Source organism: Callithrix jacchus, chromosome 3, assembly GCF_049354715.1.
Source record: "Callithrix jacchus isolate 240 chromosome 3, calJac240_pri, whole genome shotgun sequence".
In the NCBI taxonomy this organism is placed as follows: Eukaryota; Metazoa; Chordata; class Mammalia; order Primates; family Cebidae; genus Callithrix; species Callithrix jacchus.
Genome location: NC_133504.1, coordinates 51,196,273 through 51,218,999, shown reverse-complemented (window position 1 = coordinate 51,218,999; position 22,727 = coordinate 51,196,273). Strand labels below are relative to the sequence as shown.

General features: G+C 40.2%; 1 protein-coding gene across 20 annotated transcripts in view; it reads right to left on the bottom strand.

Moving 5' to 3' along the window:
- The window catches only part of ZNF827 (zinc finger protein 827), a 177,473-nt gene that overhangs the window by 22,306 nt on the left and 132,440 nt on the right, over positions 1-22,727 (bottom strand). For all 20 annotated transcript variants that reach the window (XR_013532875.1, XR_013532876.1, XM_035292882.3 and 17 more), the window contains one exon: positions 119-256. Coding sequence is in view for 18 of the 20 variants with exons in the window: in XM_035292882.3 (XP_035148773.1) it covers positions 119-256 (138 nt within the window). In the remaining 2 variants the exon portion in view is untranslated. The remainder of the gene's footprint in view (positions 1-118; positions 257-22,727) is intronic.

Here is a 22,727-nt window from a genome sequence, read left to right as displayed (position 1 = left end):
GATAAACACATTCCCAGCACTTCCTGGAACGCCTCTCTTAGAGAAACTCAGATTCTGGGGAGTAGAGAAGTTGATGATGGAGTACAGAGGGCTGACAGCCCAGGACCCACTCACTCACCTGTGTGCAGCGAGAGGTGTCGGGACAGTGTCTGCTGTCGGCCAAACACTTTCCCACACACGTCACAGGGAAAAAGCTGGTCATTGAATTTCCAGGATGGCAATCCATTTCCTGCCTCTAGGACTATCTTTTCTGTTTCTGGGTCAAAAGAACAAAGCATCATGAGAAATAAGGCAACAAGAATACATTTTATGTTGGTCGACATTCAGGATTTCAGCCAAGACATCTCTCTGAAGATTGTGGCTATTAACTACAAATTAGTCTCTGCATCTGGTTTTTTTGCTCACTTCCGGTCTCTAAGAAGGCCATTCTTGAAAGCCACAGTGGCAAGTGATTCCGACTCCAGTCAAATCTTCAGTATTTTTTCCCTTTCATCACTAAAGACCAGCCAACTAACCCTCTAGTAGGTTGACAGCACTGTGCCCAGTGTACAGCAGATACTCAAATAAATATTTGTTAAATGAGTTGCCTGAGTTGCCTGTTAAAATTCCAGAAATGTAGGCTCTTGCCACAAGACAGTAAATAAACAATTGTAGGCCAGGCGCGGTTGCTCACACGTGTAATCCCAGCACTTTGGGAGGCCAAGGCGGGAAGATCGCTTGAGCTCAGAAGTTCAAGATCAGCCTGGCCGACATGTTGAAATTCCATCTCTACTAAAAATACAAAGATTAGCTGAGCATGGAGGTGGGTGCCTGTAATCGCAGCTACTTCAGAGGCTGAGGCTTGAGAACTGCTTGAACCTGGGAAGTGGAGGCTGCAGTGAGCTGAGATGGTGCCACTGCACTCCAGCCTGGGTGACACAGTGAGATGCTGTCTCAAAAAAAAAAAAAAAAAAATTAAATAAATAAAAAGAATTGCAACTCTCAGATTCTGAGGTAAAAAGAAATGGTTCAGTCCCTTGAAAGGAAACATGCTTTCATTCTCTTTAAGAAGAAAGCTTTGCTCTTCATTCCAGTTTGTGCAAAATCCTTAATGAGGAACTTCTGTTAAGTAGATTCAGTGATGACTACCACACACTGTGCCACAGAAAATTCCCCAGTGCAAGAATGAGCCAGAATTTCCCCAAAGGTCTCAAATTAGGGAAAACAGTGAGTGTCACAAATTATCTACCCATAGTTCACAGTTGTGAACGAAATAAATGGTCTTTAATATATTCTCTAACCATCTTAAAGAGCTTTTATTTTCTCATTCTCATCCCTAGGATTACCTTTAATTTTCCGATCCATGTTTCTTCTTGTGGAACTGTACCAGATTACACAAACATTCCTTCTATGGTAATGTCGTAAAACAGGTGACAGAGAACACCAGAAAGAGGGAAGAAGACACTTCCAAAAGGACACTTGAATGGGCCACTGATAGACCTTTCCCCTCACTTTGAAGACCAAGACAATGGATCCACTAAGTTAATATCTTGTCTATCACCTCAGTGAATCATTGCAAGTCTCCTTCAAGCACACTACTGCATTATAGCAGTGGACACCATGTGGTGATAATTAAATGGTGGTAAGAACTTCTCATAATCCAAGCAGATGAAAATGCTCACAACACGGGTCAGAGATAACATCAGAAGAAAGAACTTTATTTCACACAGTTTTGTTGAAACTGCTTCCCAAATACAAGTTTCTACTTCTCTGTGGATAAATCAACGGCAGCATTTTTCATTTGAATGATTTGTCAGATAGGATAATCTAAGAGAAGAAGAAACAAGTATGAATGTATGTCTGGAAAGGGGAGGAGAGGAGATGATGGTGAAATTGCCACACTGTTCACTGTGAGGCACCTGCCAGCAATCCCAACACTGATAAAGCACATAAATTGATTTATCTCTGTTTGTTAAAACATAAAGCTTGAGGCCTCAGGGAGAAGAGCTGCTCTAATGAAAGTAGGAACGTAGAAACCTTTAAAGGGGAAGAGGGCAGAAATGTGGGAGAAAAGGAAGTGGAAAAAAAAGGCAGTTGAACTTAGGAGGACGAGAACCACTCTTAGTCAGCCGTCCTTGAGTTCAAGCAGTGGGCATTTCGGCTGTGCAGTGAATTTCAGCATATCAGTAGCCCCTTTAAAGTGTATACTCAAAACAGTGCTTCAAAGAACGGTAACAGTAATAATTACAAGGAGAAGTTAAGAGGGTACAGGGTCTCCTAATACATTCACAACAAGAATGAATAAATGGGGTCAAATGCCAAACAAGCAGATGCAATTATAAATAAATAAGCATCTTAATAATTTCTTCAAGTATCAGTAATGTACTGGAGAAGTTGAAGCATCGTGAACTGTCTGATTGCCTTCACTGGCTTGGAAAATGGTGACAGCTACCGAGGTTGTGCTGCAGCTGAGTGGGATGAACACCTAGAGCCGAAGTGAGGCAAGCAGTTGCCACAGGGCACCCATGACCGCTCAGCCACTGCCCCGCACCCAACTCCAAGCCTCATCTAGGGATCGCTGCCCTCCCCACCCCATCTTTGCATTTGCTACAGCCATCCATTTTCATTTTGCACACAGGAATGAGGCAACCACAGGCCATTTGGAGCCTTATCCCAGAACAAGACCTGGAAATCACAGCTGGGTGGGGCCCGGTGGGAGAGGCAGTGCGGGGAGGAGTATCACTGTGGCAACGCAAGACCTGAAGCAAAGGCCTGCTCCTTGTTCTAGGAGCTGAGATGAAGCTGAAATGGGGCTCTGCAGATGCCACATTCTCCCTCATCTCCTGTGAATGATGCCACCCAAGTGCCCTGTGAGAAACTTTAGAAACTTTTTTCGACTCCTCCCCTGACTCCCTTTCAACACATCCAATCAGTCATCAGAAGCTGTTGCACTTACACAGATAGATCTTTCTGGACCTTGCTGCCTTAACTGTGTCACCATCTTTCACCAACACTGTGGCTAAAGCCTTCAAAACAGCTTCTCTGCTCCCAGACTCTCTCCCTTCCAACAGCCCCTCCTCATCTCACAGATTCCAGAATGATCTTTCCGAGGCACAAATCTCATCACGTCTTGTCCTGTATGCCAACAGCCCCCCAAGGCCAAACTTCCGGCTTCAGGGTCCTTCATGGTCTGGCTCTGGCCACCTCCCACCACCCGAATGCTTGGCAGAGTATACTCTTTGACTTTTCAGGACCGAACAATTCCCTTTTAAGTGTCATTGCTTTTGAATCAACTGTTTCTCCACCAAAAGCTACTCTCCCCAACCACTTCTGTACAACAAACTCAGACTCAATTTCAAGCCCTATCTCAGATTTCATCTTCTCAGGGGAGCCCTGCCCAATTCTCAAGGTACAGTTACACATTTTCCTTCTCTGTCCCAGGGCACTTTCATGAATATTTCTGTTGTACTACTTTACCTATTATATTACTTGCTTATATAGCTTCTATAAGCCATACACACACACACACACACACACACACACACACACACACGCATCTTCCGCATGTAAGGCACCCTACACAATCCAGCATGAAGCAGTGCTCAGTCAACACGTTCCCTGGCCTCCCTCCCCTGGGGAAAGGGTTCTGTATTATTTATTTGTGTATCCTCAGCATTCACACAATCTCTGCTACATAAGAGGTGCTTAGTATATATTTGTTGAATAAGTGAATGACGGAATAAAAGGGTTCAAGTGAGGCAGAGAATAGACATTATCCTTATTTTATAGTGGGAAAGACTAATAATTTATTAACATTCATTAAGGCCTATGGGCAATTCAGAATGAAAAATCAGGCTACCTGCCTTTCGAATTGCTGTTTTAACTAAATTCATTAACTGCTTTTATGGTTCTATTTGTAGAAATGTTTTCAGTCCTGAGCTATACTCCCAAAGGCTCTAAATTCTTACCTCTTCCCAACAGCATCAAGCTACAAGATGATTTTCTTTATGACAAACTCTGGCAGTTGCCATTTGTCAGTTAACCCAACAGTCATTCTCCACTTCCCTTATCCCCGGCTTTCTCCAGCCATGGAAGCAGCTGGGGCAGCCATGTGCCAAAGTCCTGAGACGGCTTCTGCTTTTCTGATAAAATGAAAGATATGACTGGTATTGGCCCTCTTCTCTTTTCCAGCCTTGATCACAGAGGAAATGGCCATGACTCTGAATATGAGGCATGTGGACAAAAGCCAACTGCCAAGGATGGAGAAAGAGAAAGATGAGAAAAGTATAGGTCCTTGATAGGGTTTGGATCTGTGTCTCTGCCCAAATCTCATGTCAAATTGTAATCCCCAGTGTTGGAGGTGGGGCCTGGTGGGAGGTGATGGGATCATGGGAGTGGAGTTCTTATGAGATCTGAGTTTTTAAAAGTGTGCAGCAGCTTCCCCTTCTCTCTTCCTACCGCTCTGGCCATGTAACATGTTACTGCTTCTCCTTCACCTTCCACCATAACCAAAAGTTTCCTGAGGCTTCCCCAGAAGCCGAGCAGATGCCAGCATCATGCTTCCTATAGAGCCTATGGAAGTGTGAGCCAATTAAACCCCTTTTCTTTATAAATTACCTAGTCTCAGGTATTTATAGCAGTGTAAGAACTGACTAATCCAGTCCTCCATGGCATTTCTCAGTAGCTGAGTGAATGCCAGAAACCACCCACTTCTGGATTCTTGTTTGGTGAGGAAAATAAGCCCCTGTTTGTTTCAGCCACTGCTAGTTAGAGTTTCTATTACTTATAACATTCTTAACTGAAAGCCCCTCCTATGGTTCTTCTTGGTTTTAGAACTTTGAACATTAGGTTCCACCTTTTGACAGGCCTTAATTCCCAAACCGCCCCCATCCTGTGAAGAATTCTACACATTTATTATCAACAGCAACAAGTGTACAGCCATCTGAACACATTATCTGAATTATCTTCTTCTGCTGGGGAAGAAAAACTTTAAAAGCTTCTTTTAGATTATTCAGAAATTTTCTTTTAAAAAACTTTTTATGAAGCATAATACATGTAGCAGAAAAGTGCACCTATCTATGACTGCTGTTAAGTTAGTTCCAAAGTCACAAAACAGCTTGGAGTATGGGTACTATTTTTAAATTTTTGCTCTTCTTCATCTTGATTCCCATATCCCTTAACATTTGTTTCATTATTTTAAGTGGCTTGAATGTATACTTAAGATTTTCTTCATTTCTTTTAGAAATACTTGTCTAATGATAACCTCCTTTTTTTGTACAGTCTCATAGGATTTTGTCTCTTATAAAGCATTTTATTTCTTTTCACATTCTTATATTCTGATCTGTGGGATAACCATAAATTGCTTCTGTAAATTCCTGGCTACTTGGTATTATGTGATCAGATGGTTTTCTCTCTACTTTCCACCTATGATGTTTGCCTTGAATGTCATTTGAGCTTTTCCTCTTCTTTATATAGGTTTTTGCTTTTGTTTTAAATGAAGCAAATAGGTGTACAGTATTAAGCACTTTTGTCCTTAGAGTACAGCTAGAAATATAGGAACACAGTGGAAGGAGAACGATCCCATCCTAGCAATCCCAAAACAAGGCTTTCAGCTCTTCCTGTTAATGTTGAACTGAGGTCTGTTATCCATAATGATGAGGACTAGTTGGCCAAAATACAACATGGCAAACTATGCTTCTTATAACCTAGTGATCCAAGGGGACATGTCTTATTTCATGCATAGGTCCTGGCATGATGAAACCCATCCAGGATGTTTCCAAAAACTTTCCTTAATTATACCCATTTGGTAAAATTCAGGAGGGAGTTCTATCAAAATATGCTTGATAAAACATTATATGAAGTAGAGGACTCAGTTATCTTCAGATCCAATTTGTTCATTTTCAGGAGGATAAAAATGACACATTATATTCCAGGACCTCTCCTACCCCAGAGGACCCCACAACTCGCACAGGTTGGGCAATGGTTTCCATAGTAACTAAGTTTCTATCCTGCCCCAAATCTTAGCTCAAGGAGAAACCTTAACGATCATCTTGTTCAATGTCTTCTGTTTTTTATATGAGGAAACTGAGACCAAAAGAACCTAAGTAATTACCCCTGGCTAGTGACTCTGGGAGAGCAGAGACAGACTCACAATGTCATTCAAGCTCCTCCAAGCCATACGAAATCAATGCCAAAGTCTACAAACAAAGGAGGGATTTTTCTTTTCTTCCTGTTCTTTGGCTCCGAGTTGAATACTCTTGGTTACAAATGGACATGTGCGGATTTAGCAACAATCCGCAGACACTAGCATTTTTCTCCATTTCTCTTCTTAAAAGTGTAAGCCTAGACTATTTCCAGGCACAGAGATGTTAGAAACTGTCACATGTCAAAACTTAGAATAAAGAAGGAACAAGAGGAAGATCAAATAGGGAAGTCCTAAAAGCTAATCCTCTCTGACTTAAACATGGTATTACTGAAGAATAACATGGGCTTTTCATTGCCATTTGGGGAGCATTTTTGGTAAAACTAAACAAACAAATAAGCAAAACCTCAAAAACTGAGAGGGACAAAGGAAAGGACTTTAGTTTGCTTCCTTTCAATTTTAACATCATTTGATCCTATTGTTTGGCTTTGTTGGCATGTTTTACTGTGTGAAGAGATCCCTGTATTCCCTGACAAAACAGTCCTCTTGAAGAACCATCTCTCAACCTGATTTTGGTAAAAGAAATACTAAGACAGAAGGCTTTATTTGGCTACAGCCATAAGCAAAAGATTGGCCAAAACATGACCTCAATGCATAAATAACTGTTCAGATCAACTAAATCTCGTTACTGAAGAAGAGGCTCTGGGGCCGCTTGGGTTTTCCATTGTGACATATGGTATTTTGATCACTTCTTTCTTTCATCATCAAGGCCTGAATGTTTTGAGGCATACCTCAAACTGAAATTCTGAAATCCTCTGTACTCCTGGATAGGTTAAAACCTACCAGGTCATTTTCGAGGCAGAAAGCAGAGGGCATGGAACTTTCTGGTCAGACTCTATCCCTACCGGCTCTGTCCTTTGGTTTCATGGGCTCTGCATGGCCTCTGCTTAAAACAAGCTACCACCTTCTGAGGGTTGCTTGTGAAGCTAAGAGCCAGCTGTGGTTTATGACTCTTTGGGGGTTAGTACCTTTGTTCCAGTGCTTGTAGCTCTTCTATATCCCTTTTTAATTTTTCAGAGTCATTTCAATTTAGGATAACATCTACCGTTTTAGAATTTCCAGCTCAGAGGATCTATCTTGCAGTGTCACAGCTGTACTGGAACAGCAGCCACAATGCAGATGGCTGGCACTGTGACCTGTCCCACCATTTCATTTACTACTAGTGACCCTGCACAAGATGCCAGTCCTAACAGACTTACTAGGCTCCCTATGACCACCTCTGCAGGTCTTGATGTAACCAACTTCTCCTTTAAGGACCAATACACTCTCCCAAAAGACAAGATTTTCTCCTGACCAAGGTGTTACCTCAATGAAGTGCTAAGACAGAAGAATTTAGAAATAGTTTTTGTTGGCCAGGCGCAGTGGCTCATGCCTGTAATCCCAGCACTTTGGGAAGCCGAGGCATGTGGATCATGAGGTCAGGAGTTTGATACCAGCCTGGCAAATATAGTGAAACCCTGTCTCTACAAAAAATACAAAAATTAGCTGGGAATAGTGGCACACACCCTGTACTCCCATCTACTTGGGAGGCTGAAGTGGGAGAATCTCTTGAACTTGGGAGGCGAAGATTGTAGTGAGCCAAGACCATGCCATTGCACTCCAGCCTAGCAACACAGTAAGACTCTGTCTCAAAAAAAAAAAAAAAAAAAAGAAAAAGAAATAGTTTTTTTCAATCTGTGCTCAGAAACACTGGGTGGAGATTCTAGATGTAAAACAGTTAACACCCTTGATCTTCTCTGGGCTCGTTTCAAACTTAAATGCTTAACAAACTTAGCGAAGTAGAGTTTTGCATTACTACTTTGAGAGGGTCCGTGCACAGGTCCTGGGAAGATGAAACCCATCAAGCATATCTCCAAAAATTTTTATTAATTCAATCCATCTGGTAGACTTCAGGTGGCAGTTTTCTCAAACTCTGTTTGACAGAACATTAGATCAAGTAGAGGACTCTGCCACTTCCAATCCAACTCCTTCATTTTCAGGAGGATGAAAATGAAGCCTGACATTCCAGGGCTTCTCTGATCCCAGGGCACCCCACAACTTGCAAGTAATCACTTCCACAGTAATTAAATCTCTATCCTGCCCCAAACCCAAGATCAAGGAGGAATCCTAACAATCATTTTTTTTAAAGTTTCTGTTTTACATATAAGGAAACTGAGGCCTACAGAACCTCACTAATTACCCCAGGTAACCTGCCTAGTGACTCTGGGAGAGCAGAGACAGACCCACAGTCTGCCTGCTCCTCTAAGTCATATGAAATCAATGCCAACTGCTTAGTAAACAGGTGCTTCTGAAAAATCATCCCAGGAAAACTGGGTGACTTTTTTTTGTTTTTTTTTTGCTTACTGCTGGATAACAGTTAGCTTAAAAAATACTTACTGATTGACTTATCCTCTCATAAAAACTGTTTTCTATATCTGGTCTTTAGGCAGGTCATTTTAATTCAATAGTAGAAAACTGGACCTCAATCCCTCGGGTAACAGAAATGGCTAGAACTAGGTACCCCTAATTCCAGTGAGGCTGATCACATAGAACTTGAGTACCACAGGGACCTTCTCTAAGCCTCCAAATGTAGACACTCACTGACAAAATCTAGGCCAATTGATGCCTGCCATTATAACAATATTTATTAAAAAAGAAAACTATATAATTTAACCTTTTACAAGATCCGTGTATGAAAATTTGGAATGTTGCTTCTATGCTTTCCCTACACTTATATTTCCAAGATTAGTGGGATCCTCCATAAAACCTTGTTGAATAAAGGATATAATCACATCACCAAGATCAGGACTGTTGTACTGAATGGCAACCTAATTTGATATTACAACATGGAAGCAAACTGACAATATTGATTCAAGAATCATGTCTAAAGGATCTGGTTATTATTTTCCCCATTACACAGACCAGTGACCCCTTCTCTTCTTAATGATGATGGTAGAATTTAAGGTCTTAGCAAAAGCCCTCAGAATGTCCCAATATTGAGGATATTTATAAATCTCTGTTAGAAAAATAATCAGGCCTGAAAATTGTGTCTTTTTTGTTAGTTTGCTTGGCTTTGTGGTAGAAACTGATGTTTATTTACTTAATGTCCAACAGAACTATATGGCTTTTTGTTTGTTTCAAGGTGACAATGTGCCCAGTTAAAAACATACCTTCCTTACCAGTTTCCACTGCTATTAGAGGCTGTTCATGAAACATAGCTCTGACAATGATATAGGTGGAAGTTCCTGCAAAGAGATTCTCTGACATCCCTCTACTCTCCAGAAAAGACAGTCTTAGAAAAAGACTTTTGCCCTTCACTCTGGGCTCTTGCTTCTTGGCTGTCTAGAGGTACCACAGCTCTCTTTCAATTACGAAGATGAAAGCCATCGATGAGGGTGGGGGAGTAGAAAATTAAATGGTGGGTCCTCGCTGTCTCCTTCAAACAGCTATACCAGCCTTATATTGCTTATTTTTGAATTCTTTATTATGAGAGAAAAACAGATCCATAATTGGTTAAGTCTCTGTGGTTAAGCTGAACATGATTCCAGCAGATAAAGACTTAAAGTGTATAAATAGTTTCATCCAATTTTGGCAGTTTATCTCCATTATGCAAAATCAGAATTTGTTAAAAATACATTAAGGAGACAGTACAAAGTTAAAGCAATAGCTTATATTTATGGAGGACTGACCATTGCATTAGTCACTATATGATACATTTTACACATATATTAATATTTAACCTTATAGCAGCACTATGCATTAGACACTATTATTACCATTCCTATTTTACAAAACAAAACAAAACAAAACAAAACAAAACACAACACAACACAACACAACACAACACAACACAAAAACAGTATCAGGCTCAGGGTGCATGAAGTCAAGGTCACCTAGCAGGAAAGTGATAGCCTTTCCCAAACCTAAAGCTGTCTGACTACAAAGCCCATACTCTCAACCATTTATTACATTATACTACAAGACCATAGAGGAAAATCTAATGGTTCTAATTTATTTCATCAGAGACAGATCTTCTGTCTGTTACAATCTCTATTTGTTCCGCTGTAAATTCACCAACCATAAAGAAGAAGCATCCACTATCACATAAATCTAAAGAGAGCTTTATTGAGGCAACCCAAATGCTTCCCCCAGGGCCTGCCTGGAGACAGAATGGTGGAATTTGGAGGCTCCGCCTCACTTCTATTACCCAACTCCTCTTTGGCCTCTTCCTATGTCTTTACATCTGGTGAGCTGCTGGGTCTGAAAAATCTGAGCAACAATTATGTAAATTTTAATTATAAAACTTATTTCAGGTCGGCTTTCACTTGCTCCAGAATAAGACCCTTATAGTCTTTTCTTTCAACTTTTCCCAGAGAAGAAAAATAATAGGCATTCAAGTGCAGAGCTACCTAAAGACTGTATTAGGTGATAGTAAATCTTTAAATCCCAAAGTTATCTTCTATAATTTACTATAAAGTATGGGTACATATGAGAACACTTTGAGGAAAAACATTATTATTATTTGGGCAAATAAAATAATTTCCTCTTTTCCCTTGTTTGTTGTTGAACTAGGTTCTCAATATATATTAATATTTACTTACTAAGTGAGGAGAAGGGATAAACTAAATGAAAAGAGCAGACCACTATAATTAAAAATTTAATCATCCTAAAATACTCTAATATTCTAGAAATACTCTGAATTTAGAAAGTAAATCCAGACTTTCTAAAATACTAAAATATTAATGTTAATTTACTCCTGAAATTATGCAATGTGCTAACAGAGTCATACCTATAGAGTCTTTAAAATATTGAATATATTTCTTCTTAAAATTCAAGTCACAGTCATTTCCAAATATTATTCAAGTAAGCCTCTAGGGATTCTACAGTTCTCTTCACTGAGATTGGAATCCACTGGTATTCTCAATTATTCTAGTCTTCTTTTCTTATGGACAAGCCTTGATCATATCAACCATTCCTTTAAAGATTTCTAAATTTCCTTAAAGCCCTTATCAGCTCCCAGACACTGCAATATTCTTGTGTGACTACATCCAGTTTCAAATTTTCAGTCTTCCTCTTTCTCTTCTCCTAACCTATTGAATTCTGTATTAACAGAAAATATAACTATTCTGCTTTGCCTTTCTCCTGACCTTGGGTTTTAGCATATTATAACATTTTTGTTAGTTAATGGCAGATTTAAAGTTTTAAGGCAGCAATGGTCACACATAATTTTTCTCCTTGATCCAGAAATTCTACCTATTTGACTAGGCAGGGTTACATGTTTTTATATGGTGAGGGTTTCTGTTTGTTGGTTTACGTAATCATTTTTCCTCCGGTGGGGAATCACAGACATAGGATGGGGAAATGCTTTGTGTCTTAGTTCAGCCTGCTATATAATAAAACACTGGGTGACTTATAAACCACAGAAATGTTTTTCTCACAGTTTCTCACAGTTCTGGAGGCTGAGAAGTCCAAGATCAAGGCACTGGCAGATTCAGCATCTGGGGAGGCCCTGCTTTCTCATAGACAGCTGTCTTCCCACTCTACCCTCAGATGGCAGAAGAGGCAAGGGGTCTTCTAAATAGCATCACTTTAGGGGTGAGGATTTTAATGTGTAAATTGAAATGGTTGGACATAAACATTTAGACCATATTACTTTGTTAGGAGGGGAGGAAAAAGATTATTAGTATTTTCCTATGAAGGTATGCCATAATGATTGGCAGCTCTGAAAATCAGTTACCAGTAATAATAAATAGCACAGTTGGCAAATATTTTATTTTTTAGATAAGTGAAATAGGCCATCTCTATTGTATCATTCTCAATACTTTGAATAGATGCATACTTTAATAATTGAGAAAACTTTGTATTTAGGTGTAGCTGAAAGAGGAATTATACATATGAATAGCTAAAATTTATTTAGCACTTATTTTACTCTGGGCACTGTGCTAAGGCTACAGGTTTTACTTACATAATTTCATTTAATCCTCTTAACAAAAGATTAAGGTTGGTTTCATTATTACCCTCATTTTATAGATGAGACAAATCAGGGCTCAGAATTTATTAAGAAATCAGCTTTTTCTTACCTAGCTGGTAAGAGGGAGAGCCAGGATTAAACCTGGAATGCCCAACCAGGAAGCATATGTACTTTACAGCTTTCCTTATACTCACAAAACTCTAGCTGTGTCCACGGCGTGTGTCATTCCTCTTGGCAAAAACCTCTACTTTCTGTGACAAAGTTGAAAAAGACTGAGAGTCTTGAGGCTGAGCTTCTGGCCTCAAGATTTCTATGACATGGTGACCTCATTTTGGACCTGGTGCTAAGAAGGCCAATACCATGTGTAAAATGTTTCTCTCTCCTAGGTGGCAAGTGCCATTGCATTTCATGGTCTCAGATCAAAATACAACATGAACAAAATGTTCCTGTTGAAGAATGGAATGGAGTTAACAGTGTGAAGGGTCTAATGCAAATTTATTCCTACTCCAAATGCATATCCTATTGACAAAGAGTTTGAACTACTGAATTTGTATATGAAAGTTAGGGCATCCTTCTGCTTTCAGTTGTCATAAGAAAAAAAACGAAAAGGCATTACTACTGTCAATATAAATAAAGGAAAAATCTAAACCACTTCTATTTATCATTTCAGAATTGAGAAAGAGTAAGAAATGGGCTTTTGGCCCACAAACCAGAAATATATATATTCAACAGCCTAGGAATATATATACACACACACACACACACACACACACACACACACACACACACATATATATGCATAGTTTTTTTATTTTTTACTTTTTAAGACAGAGTCTCACTTTGTCACCCAGGCTGGAGTGCAGTGGCATGGTCATAACTCACTGCCGTCTTGAACTCCTGGGTTCAGGCAATCTGTCTTGTCTGTCTTGGCCTCCCCAAAGTGCTGGGATTACAGGCCTAAGCCACTGTGCCTGGCTTGGGATATTTTTAAGTAACGGATAATATTCAATGATTCAACTCTAAAGTAGTTGAGCAAAAGAAGTACATATATTTAAAAAGATGTCTTCCTTCCATTTCAGTGTTCAAACTGAAAAGGAATTCAAATAAATTAAATAAAAAATTCAATGTAAAATTTCAACTACAAATAAAACTAAAGAAAGATCAAATAATAAACTGGAAAATATGGCAGGACTACCTTACTCCTGCGTGGAAATGCAATACATTCTAGTTATGTGCCCCGTATTACTCTAGGTTGTTTGTGTGTTGATTTTTCTCATGGATTATGACTCAACCATCTTTGAAAGCATCTCTTCCTACCCTCTCTCTTTACATAGATCTTAAATATAGTAGCCAATAAATATTTGTGGATTTGACTAAAATTTCACTAGCTATAGGCAAGAGAAAACATGCATGGACATATAACATATGCAATTTAATATCAGTAATGTCCACAGACAAGACTGAGAAGCCCCTGCCTGTGCACGCTGTATCCTTACCATATTAGTCAGTGTTCCCTAGAGGGAAAGAATTAAAGGGAGTTTATTAAGTATTAACTTACATTATCACAAGGTCCCAAAATAGGCTGTCTGCAAGCCTGAGGAGCAGAGAGCCAGTCCGAGTCTCAAAACTGAAGAACTTGGAGTGTGATGTTCAAAGGCAGGAAGCATCCAGCATGGGAGAAAGATGTAGGTTGGGAGGCTAGGCAAGTCTCCCCTTTTCACGTTTTTTTTGCCTGCTTTATATTTACTGACAGCTGATTAGATGGTCCCCACCAGCTTAAGGATGAGCCTGCCTTCCCCAGCCCACTGACTCAAATGCTAATTTCCTTTGGCAACACCCTCACAGACATACCCAGGATCAATACTTTGCATCTTTCAATCCAATCAGGTTGACAGGATTAGCCATCACACTTTCTTCCTCCTGACCGAAAGCCGCTACCTCTAACTTTGATGGTAAAAGATCAACCTCAAAAGGTCTTTGGAGACCTTCCCTCAGCAGAATCTTTGCCTCATCTTTGGTGAATCAGGGAGAACTGCAAGAAGACATAGTATTGCTTCTAGTTCATAGAGAACTTGAGATGTGGATAAGCTAATTGCTTGCCTAAGGTCTTCCAGTGAAATTCTAACTGGGAGGAAATCAGTCTCAGCTCAGCTCCCTCTTCACCTCACCCCACTGCCTCCCCACATGCTGAGGTTCAGGTTCTTAATCACACTACATACCAAAGGCTTTGCAGAACTAATCGGTCTTCAACCATACACTATATTACCGAATATGTCCTAGAGTGGAGAACAGATGTCACCATGAGAATCTTATTTTCTGCTATTTCCCAATTTTGGCATGTGAATATTTGTAACCTTAATGTTGCATGAATGAAGATTTTTGTATGTAATATTAATAATGGGAACTCACAAATGCTCCTTCTCCAGTTGGAATGCTGCCACATTCTGATTTCAACAGTGTACCGCTGCTTTTTCAATTGTGAATTTGCCTAAAGGTCCTTCTGAGCTGAAAATGTGGTCACTTCTAGTCTTACAGATAATGTCAGGTAAACTTTTAGAGACATTTACATTTCTCACTTTCAGAGCACACATAGCCTGTAATCCCAGCACTCTGGGAGGCCAAGGCGGGAGGATTGCTTGAGCCTAGGGGTTGGAGACCAGCCTGGGCAACATGGTAAAACACTGTCTCTATAAAAAGTACAAAAATTAGACAGCTGTGGTGGTGTGTGCCGGTAGTCCCAACTACTCAGAGGGCTGAGCCAGGGCAGGGTGGGGATGGGATGGGAACTGCTTGAGCCCAGGAGGTTGAGGCTACCGCATTCCAGCCTGGGCAATGGGGCGAGACACTCTCTGTAAAAAAAAAAAAGAAAAAAAGAAAAAAAAAAAGCATATACATACCCAACACCAGTAAAGGCCAATGGAAAAGCCTTTTACTTGTCAAGACCCAATTCACAGAGTTATTTCTACTCTTAAGGAAACCAGTAGCATCCATAGCAGAACAAACCACCGCATAACACCATATCCAAAATATTGGTTTGCCAAGTAACCATGGGTTAAAAAGTAAGTTTTCAAAGAGAGGGCTTTCAAGTGGACTGGCACCTTTATTTCCTCTTCCAAAGTGAAGGTTTTAAAAAAATGGCAAACTCTGTTGTCTAGCCAAGGCTGCTGAACCACGTATACCTGCCAAACCACCCAGGAATTAGTCAGCAGCTGGTATATAGTGGCTGAATCTGCTTCTTCCCTCAAGATGCATGTACTGGGGGTGTCCTCACAGGGTCACGCCAAGTAAGAGGCAGGATGTTATGTTTTGTTTTGGTTTTCTTTTGTTGCTTTTGTTTGTTTGTTTATTTTCAAGACTAGTCTTGCTCTTTGCCCAAGCTGGAGTGCAGTGGTGTGATCTTGGTTCACTGCAATCTCTGCCTCCTGGGTTCAAGCAATTTTCATGCCTCAGCCTTCTGAGCAGCTGGGATTACAAAGCACCCACTACCTTGCCTGGCTAATTTTTGTATTTTTAGTAGAGACGGGGTTTCACCATGTTGACTAGGCTGGTCTTGAACTCCTGATCTCAAGTGATCTACCCGCCTTGGCCTCCCAAAGTGCTGGTATTACAGGTGTGAGCCACTGTGTCTGGCTAGCATTATGTATTATAAAGAATTCTGGTCTCTTAGAGCCAATGGCTCTGAGTTACACAATTCTGGGACTATATGTGCAATAATTATGAAGCAGTGGCATTCTAACATAATCTAATATCCCCAAACAAAAATCAGAGGTCATATCCCATCAGGTTCAAATCGGAACCTGAGTTCCTCCGTGTTGGATCACACAGCATGAATTAGGCAACATGATAATGAGAAGTATTTCCTTTTGAGACAATCATTTTGCCCTAAACAACAGAACGTGGAAGAGCTAAATCCCTACATTAGATTCACACGTGTGAGGTAACGTTTAAAAGGAAAGTGGAAGCAGCTGTACTATCTCTGAAAATTTTTGCTGCATCTGCCCACCCAGAGTAGGGTACCTCATCAGTGGCTCCTCAGCTAAGGCTTCTAATTGCTTTTGAATTTAATTTGGAGCCAGTCATTTGATAAATCATATAAAATATGGAAAAGAGAAATAGCTGTTGATTCTGGGCACACATATATTTGGCCCATATAGTTAAACGACAGTTTCTCGACAGTGAAATAAAATGGCCTATAAGAAGCAGTAATAAACCCCAGGTGATTCCACGGAACCATTCTTTCAGGCTTCAGTGTCTACCCTACTGAAAGGGTGCTAGTGTCCTTCATGTTCTGTTAACTTGGGAAAGATGTAACCACTTGATTCTACAGGGTGAAAAACTTGCCATTTGGAACCATGGAGGGAAGAAACTTTTACCTTATTTCCCCATTTCAATTATCAGCTTGAAAGGAGGTTCTTTATTCTTGCAGGTAGAGAACTGCTTAAGAATAATTGTTCCTAAAACAAATACATATAGACAAGTTTCCACTTGTTTGTGCATAAAATATCTCTGGAAAAAGGTACACGAAACTGGGAACACTGGGAAGGGTGAGGGTTCGCGGGTGGAGAGGACTGAGGTTAGTGGAGCAAGGAGCAGTGAACTGTTGATGGGGAAGGAGGGTGGAAGGGAGACCTTTGGTTACTTGCAAATCAAATTTCTAACGAATTTTGAAAATTTGGTGTCACCCCTCTTTTATCTACCTTCTTAACACCTATGCAGGAAACATGGCGACAACAATGATGATACAATTTACTGAGGGCTTATGATGAGTCAAGCACTCTGCTAAGAACTTGACATAAATTATATCATTTGTTCCTCTTTTTGCTTTTTTTTTTTTGAGATGGAGTTTCGCTCTTTGCTGCCCCGGCTGGCGTGCAGTGGCGCAATCTCGGCTCACTGCAACCTCTGCCTCCCAGGTTCAAGAGATTCTCCTGCCTCAACCTCCCTAGTAGGTGGGATTACAGTTACCCACCACCATGCCCAGCTAATTTTTTGTATTTTTAGTAGAGCACCAGGCTGGTCTTGAACTCCTGACCTCAGGTGATCCACCTGCCTTGGCCTCCCAAAGTGCTGGGATTATAGGTGTGAGCCACCATGCTCAGCCTCATTTGTTCCTCCTAACAACCCATGTGGTAGGTACTATCTTCATTTCACAGATACCGAAGTGAACCACATACACTGACTGACCAGAGATGCATGTACTAGGTGTCCTCCTGGGGTCACACCAAGCCAGACACAAAGTGTTATGTTTTATAAATAATTTTAGTGTCTTAGAGCCAGTGGCTCTGAGTTACACAGTTCTGGGACTACATCTTCTGTTAATTATGAATCAATAGTGTTCTAGCATAATCTAATATCCCAAAACAAAAATTAGAGGTCAGATCCCATCAGACTCGAATCCAAACCTGAGTTCCTCTGTGTAGGATAGAAGAGACTACAGAGCAAAGTAAGTTCAGATCATGCTGTTCAAGGTAAATTCTTTGCCTTTAGGAAAAATTATTTTAGGAAGCTTCACATTGACCTTTACAGACACTCCCTCTACTGCTCTTATATAACAACAGCTAGAGAGGATTATCTTCCTATCAAGTTACAACTGTTCACCTGGTCACTCACATGAGTCTTATGCCAAGGACAGGTTTGTGAAATCTCCCCTACTCACAAAGGCTGCCTGACAGGAAAAGGACTCGACCTTCTTCTCGGGAGCTTGCTCACCAGCGTAAGGTGATCAGTCCTCATTCCCATCTGCTCCTTCTCTGCCTTTCTAGTTCCCGAATTCGCTTATTTTAAAATGAAAGACGATATGAGTAGAATCCTTGTTTTTCTCGTTGGAGGAACCAACACTCTACGGCTTGTTTCGTCAAGTCCTGGAATAGTTTTTAAGCATTATACTACAATATGTTGAGTTTTAAAAGATGAAAGCTTCTGTAGTATAAATGGAAACAATTTATTCTAGAAATTCTCATTGTATTGTTGCTAAACCCTCACTCCCTCTGATTACTTACATTTTTAGCCAGCCTAGAAAATATTTTGACCCAAGCCAGTCTAAATAACGTTCATTTCCATATGACTATATGCAATTGTTTTATCATTTTCTGTGATAAAAATAGTATAAATTGCCAAATGAGTCACCATCATTCTCCCTCACCGAATTTAAGATTAAATGTATATAGAACCATCCTATTAAATTTCATGTTGTGAGAACCAAAGGTTCTTTGAGAAACTTTTTGAGAAGAAAAGGAAGACAGAGGTTTGTATACTGGAGTGTGGTTTTCTCCGTGGACTTCACATTCACATGAGGGTAGGTTATAACCTATAGAAGAGACAGCCTGCTCCTTTCAAGCAATATATATGGTTTTATTTTCTGTCACTTCACATGTAAGTAAAATATTGCCCTGCTTTGAAAATTTATGCTGGTAAAATAAGTATGAAATGACCTAACAGTGAACATGTGTGCTTTAGGGGCCAAGCTATCCTAATATCAATACAGGATTTTCTCTACATATATATATATGCTTGCAAATTTAAAGATGTTCTGGTTGGACACCGTGGATCACACCTATAATCCCAGCACTTTGGGAAGCCGAGGCAGGCAGATCACCTGAGGTCAGGAGTTCGAGACCAGCCTGGCCAATGTTGTAAAACCTCTTCGCTACTAAAAACACAAACGTTAGCTAGGTGTGGTGGCATGCACCTGCAGTCCCGGTGACTCAGGAGGCTGAGGCAGGAGAATCGCTTGAATACAGGAGGCAGAGGTGGCAGTGAGCTGAGATTGCGCCACTGCACTCCAGCCTGGGGGACAAGAACAAGACTTGTCTTAAAAATAACAATAATTTTAAAAAAGATGTTCTAACCTTATTTTAGCCATGTTACCTATTAGAACTGATGAGGCAGAATTTCAGGGAAGGTTATCTGCTACATGATGTTGAAATCTAAAATAATGTAAAAGGTAAGACAGCCACTGCCATTTGTAAATCTGAGTTGTGCCTCTTCGACTGTGAGTTTCCAAATGTCTTTACTGAGGATAAAGAAAGAATTTTCACAAATTTAATGATCCTTGTGGGATCAAACCAGAATTCTCTGGCATCGTTGAGAAACATGAATGCAAGGCAATGCTATCTAAAGTTGACAAAACAGCTGGAGCATCAGTTGCCCACACTGAATTTCTAGCTTGGCCATCAATGTTCTGACATAAGGAGCTGGCAGTCTACTGATTCGTGATCGGCTCCGGTCCACATCAATTCCAATTTAGCATTATCTTCATATTCAAAGCAGATCTACCATTATGATACTTTACTGGGGTTGGGAGGTTTTGGCTACAACTCCAAATTAGATTAAAGCAACAAATACTAGGATTTACAAACCAAATGAAATTAACAGACATTTATGTGCTTAATAATTTAAGGCTTAAATCAGCTAGTCGGGCACAGCAATCACCCTTAACAATAACATTTACAGCTCTTAGTGGAGCTCACTATGTGTTAGGGACTGTTCTGAGTGTTTTACATATATGACATCATTAATCCTCACCATAAGCCTATGAGTTAGGTATTATTGGCAATTTACAAATGGGGAAGTCTGGCATAGAAGGTTGACTGTTCAGAATTAATGTAATAGAGTGAAATAACAGGCCATTGCAGACACTGTCACAGTGTGTGAACTCTATCCTGACCAAAGGCCATTTGGAATTATTAACCAGTATTTGGGTTAACCTAAAAGAATTAACCTAAAACCAGACATCTGAGCAGAGACTGCTAGCTGTCCTCCAACATCCATACTTTTCTCCTTCCTTTAATAAAGGAACCCCTGAGTTTTAACTGGGCACATGGCTGCCCAACAAAACACCGTCAATCTCCTTACCAGCTAGGGATGGTCATGTAACCAATTTCCAGACAACAGGGTGACCAGAAGTGATGTGTTACATGGCCTTAAAAGGAGGGCCATGCCCTCAACTTCCTTCCTGCTGTTTAGAATGTGGATGGGATGGTGGGAGCAGGGGCAGCCATAGTAGGCCATAAGATGGAAGACAGATGCCAAGAATGGCAGGATAACAAGAGAGAAGGAGCCTGAGTGCCTGGAGCTGCCACATTAGCTCTGGACTGCTTATACTCTGGCTGTTACATAAAAAGAGAAATCAGCTTCTACCTTACTTAAGCCACTGCTATTTTGGCCTTTGTTTTATAGCCATCAAAATTTTATCATAACTAATGTATACAAGAGTTTTTTCATTTAAAGTTTGCTTAGTTTATAGAGAGTAGGACCCTGCTCTATAATGCATATGTTCTGTTTCTTGAGATTTTAATAATTCACGAGCAAGATTCCATCGTATTTAATGCTTATTTTCCAGGCCACTGTTACAATGAAATTGCATGTCACAATTGTCCAGTTGTCTTTTATAAAACAAGCACCAGTATTAATAGAGCTATTAAATAACCAAACTGTAAGTTAGAAACTTGAAGAGTTTCCAGAAATACACGTATAAACAGTGAAGGAATATCATTTCATCTATTTCATCTGGATAGACAGTCTTTTTTTTTTTTTTGAGACAGAATCTTGCTCTGTCGTCAAGGCTGGAGTGCAGTGGCATGATCTCAGCTCACTGCAACCTCTACCTCCTGGGCTCAAGCAAGCCTCCCACCTTAGCCTCCCGAGTAGCAGAGACTATAGACTCCTGAGCTGAAGCAATCCACCTGCCTCAGTCTCCCAAGGTGTTGGGATTATAGGTGTGACTCACTGCATCCAGCCTGTACAGCTGGTCACTGAGTCTTAGTTTTAACATGCCCTTTGTGTACACATCTGCCAACACGATTTGATGTTTCTCAACCTCAGCACTACTGACAGTTTTGACTGATAATTCCCTGCTGTAGGGCCTGTGCTGTGCAGTGTAGGATGTTTAATAGCATCGTCAGCTTCTACCTACAAGATGCCAGCCGTACTTCCCCCAGTCAAGACAATGAAAAATATCACCAGACACTGCCAAATGTCCCCTTGGGGGCAAAATACCTCCCAGTTCAGAATCATACATCTAATGTATCCTGGGTTACAGATTTTGAGAAAGCAGAGATTGAGTATTTAAATTCTAGTAGGGATACAGACAGGTAGGCCCTTAATGTACTTTGAATGATAGTGGTGCCCTGGTGATTAACAAGGGTAAGGAGCATGAGCTAATTCTTATTTTTTAAATTAAAAAGTTCACTGAGCTTTCAATAAGAAAATTCACAGGGTAGTAAAAAAGTCATAGGCATAATTCCAAGTACATTTAACTATTAGTCCAACTTCCTCTATCCAAGGTTAAGATGGAAATAATTGCCTATGTGAAGTTAAAAAAAAAAAAAAACCTCTATGTATGAACAGGATTCTTTTAGAGAATCTCTAATGGTAGAAGAGAATTTGACCCTTTCAGGATTGAGACCATTGCCCTATTAAATTTCCAGTTCCTTTAGCAATTGTATGTTGCTAGAAGTGTACTTGAAGATGTTCAGATATTATATATGTATTATAAGAGAAAAGCATTTGCAGACATTTTCAAATATGTAATCTTTAAAAGCCCCATTACCAAGTTCTTCTACCTTGATACCCCCATCAGACAGCACTGAATCTGTTTTGATGGAAACCTTTCCACATTCCATGGGATCAGCTAATTCAAAGCAAATAAATTCTTCAAAATCTCTTTCCTGTTAGAGAGAGTGGGGAAGAAGTGTACTCTAAAAAAGATACATCAGGCCCATCACCTGTCCTGAGATGGGACTCCAGAGTCAGGAAGAAGCTGTCAACTTGTGTTTCTTTCAAATCACTACACTCATCCCTAGCACCTTTGGCATAATTAATGATTGTCAGGGCGTGGGAAGCCAATCAATTTGATGTTCATTTTCATCAACATTAGCAGAAGTAATGCCCCAAGGGTGGGATGGAAATTACATTGTTTTAATTGAGAGAATTTTCTCTCTGCTGTTTCTAGAGTGGGTGGAATCGAAGACATAGCTTCTTTTCCCTTTCAATACATATGCTTTTAAAAGCTTAGCTGATTGCTGCCAGCAACCAAAAGCTCTATTATTTCAATGTGAGCATTCTATCACTCATGGCAGGGAGGGTAGGGAGGGCAGGAAGGTGGGTCTGCTATTCATAGGAAAAGATCATTTTAGAAAATGGAAATCAAAGGCAACATACTGGAGAGAGAGGGTCATTTGTCCGTTATCTAATACACCAAATAAGAATGAAGGCTGGCATTGTCATAGTTACCTATATCCATGAAAGTGCATAACCAAAGACTTGTTTCAGATACTAAGAACTCTAAGAGTTCAATTAAATGGCTAAACGCTGAATTAAAAAAATTTCTTCTCTTTCCTCCCACTTAAATTTACTTTATCATGACTTTAAGATTCTGAAAAGCATTTCCGAGACACTGTTCTTGAATGAGATTCACTCAAATGTAAAACACCACTCCTTCTCTTTCCACTCAGATACAAAGCAGAGTATCACCAGACTACACTGGGAAAGGCTTGGTTCCTTTTGTTTTGTTTGTTTTCACTCCTGTTGGGCACAGCTTCAAAGGTCTGGTTCGAGAATAATCCAATCAACTCAATAAGGATGGAAGTTTGGATC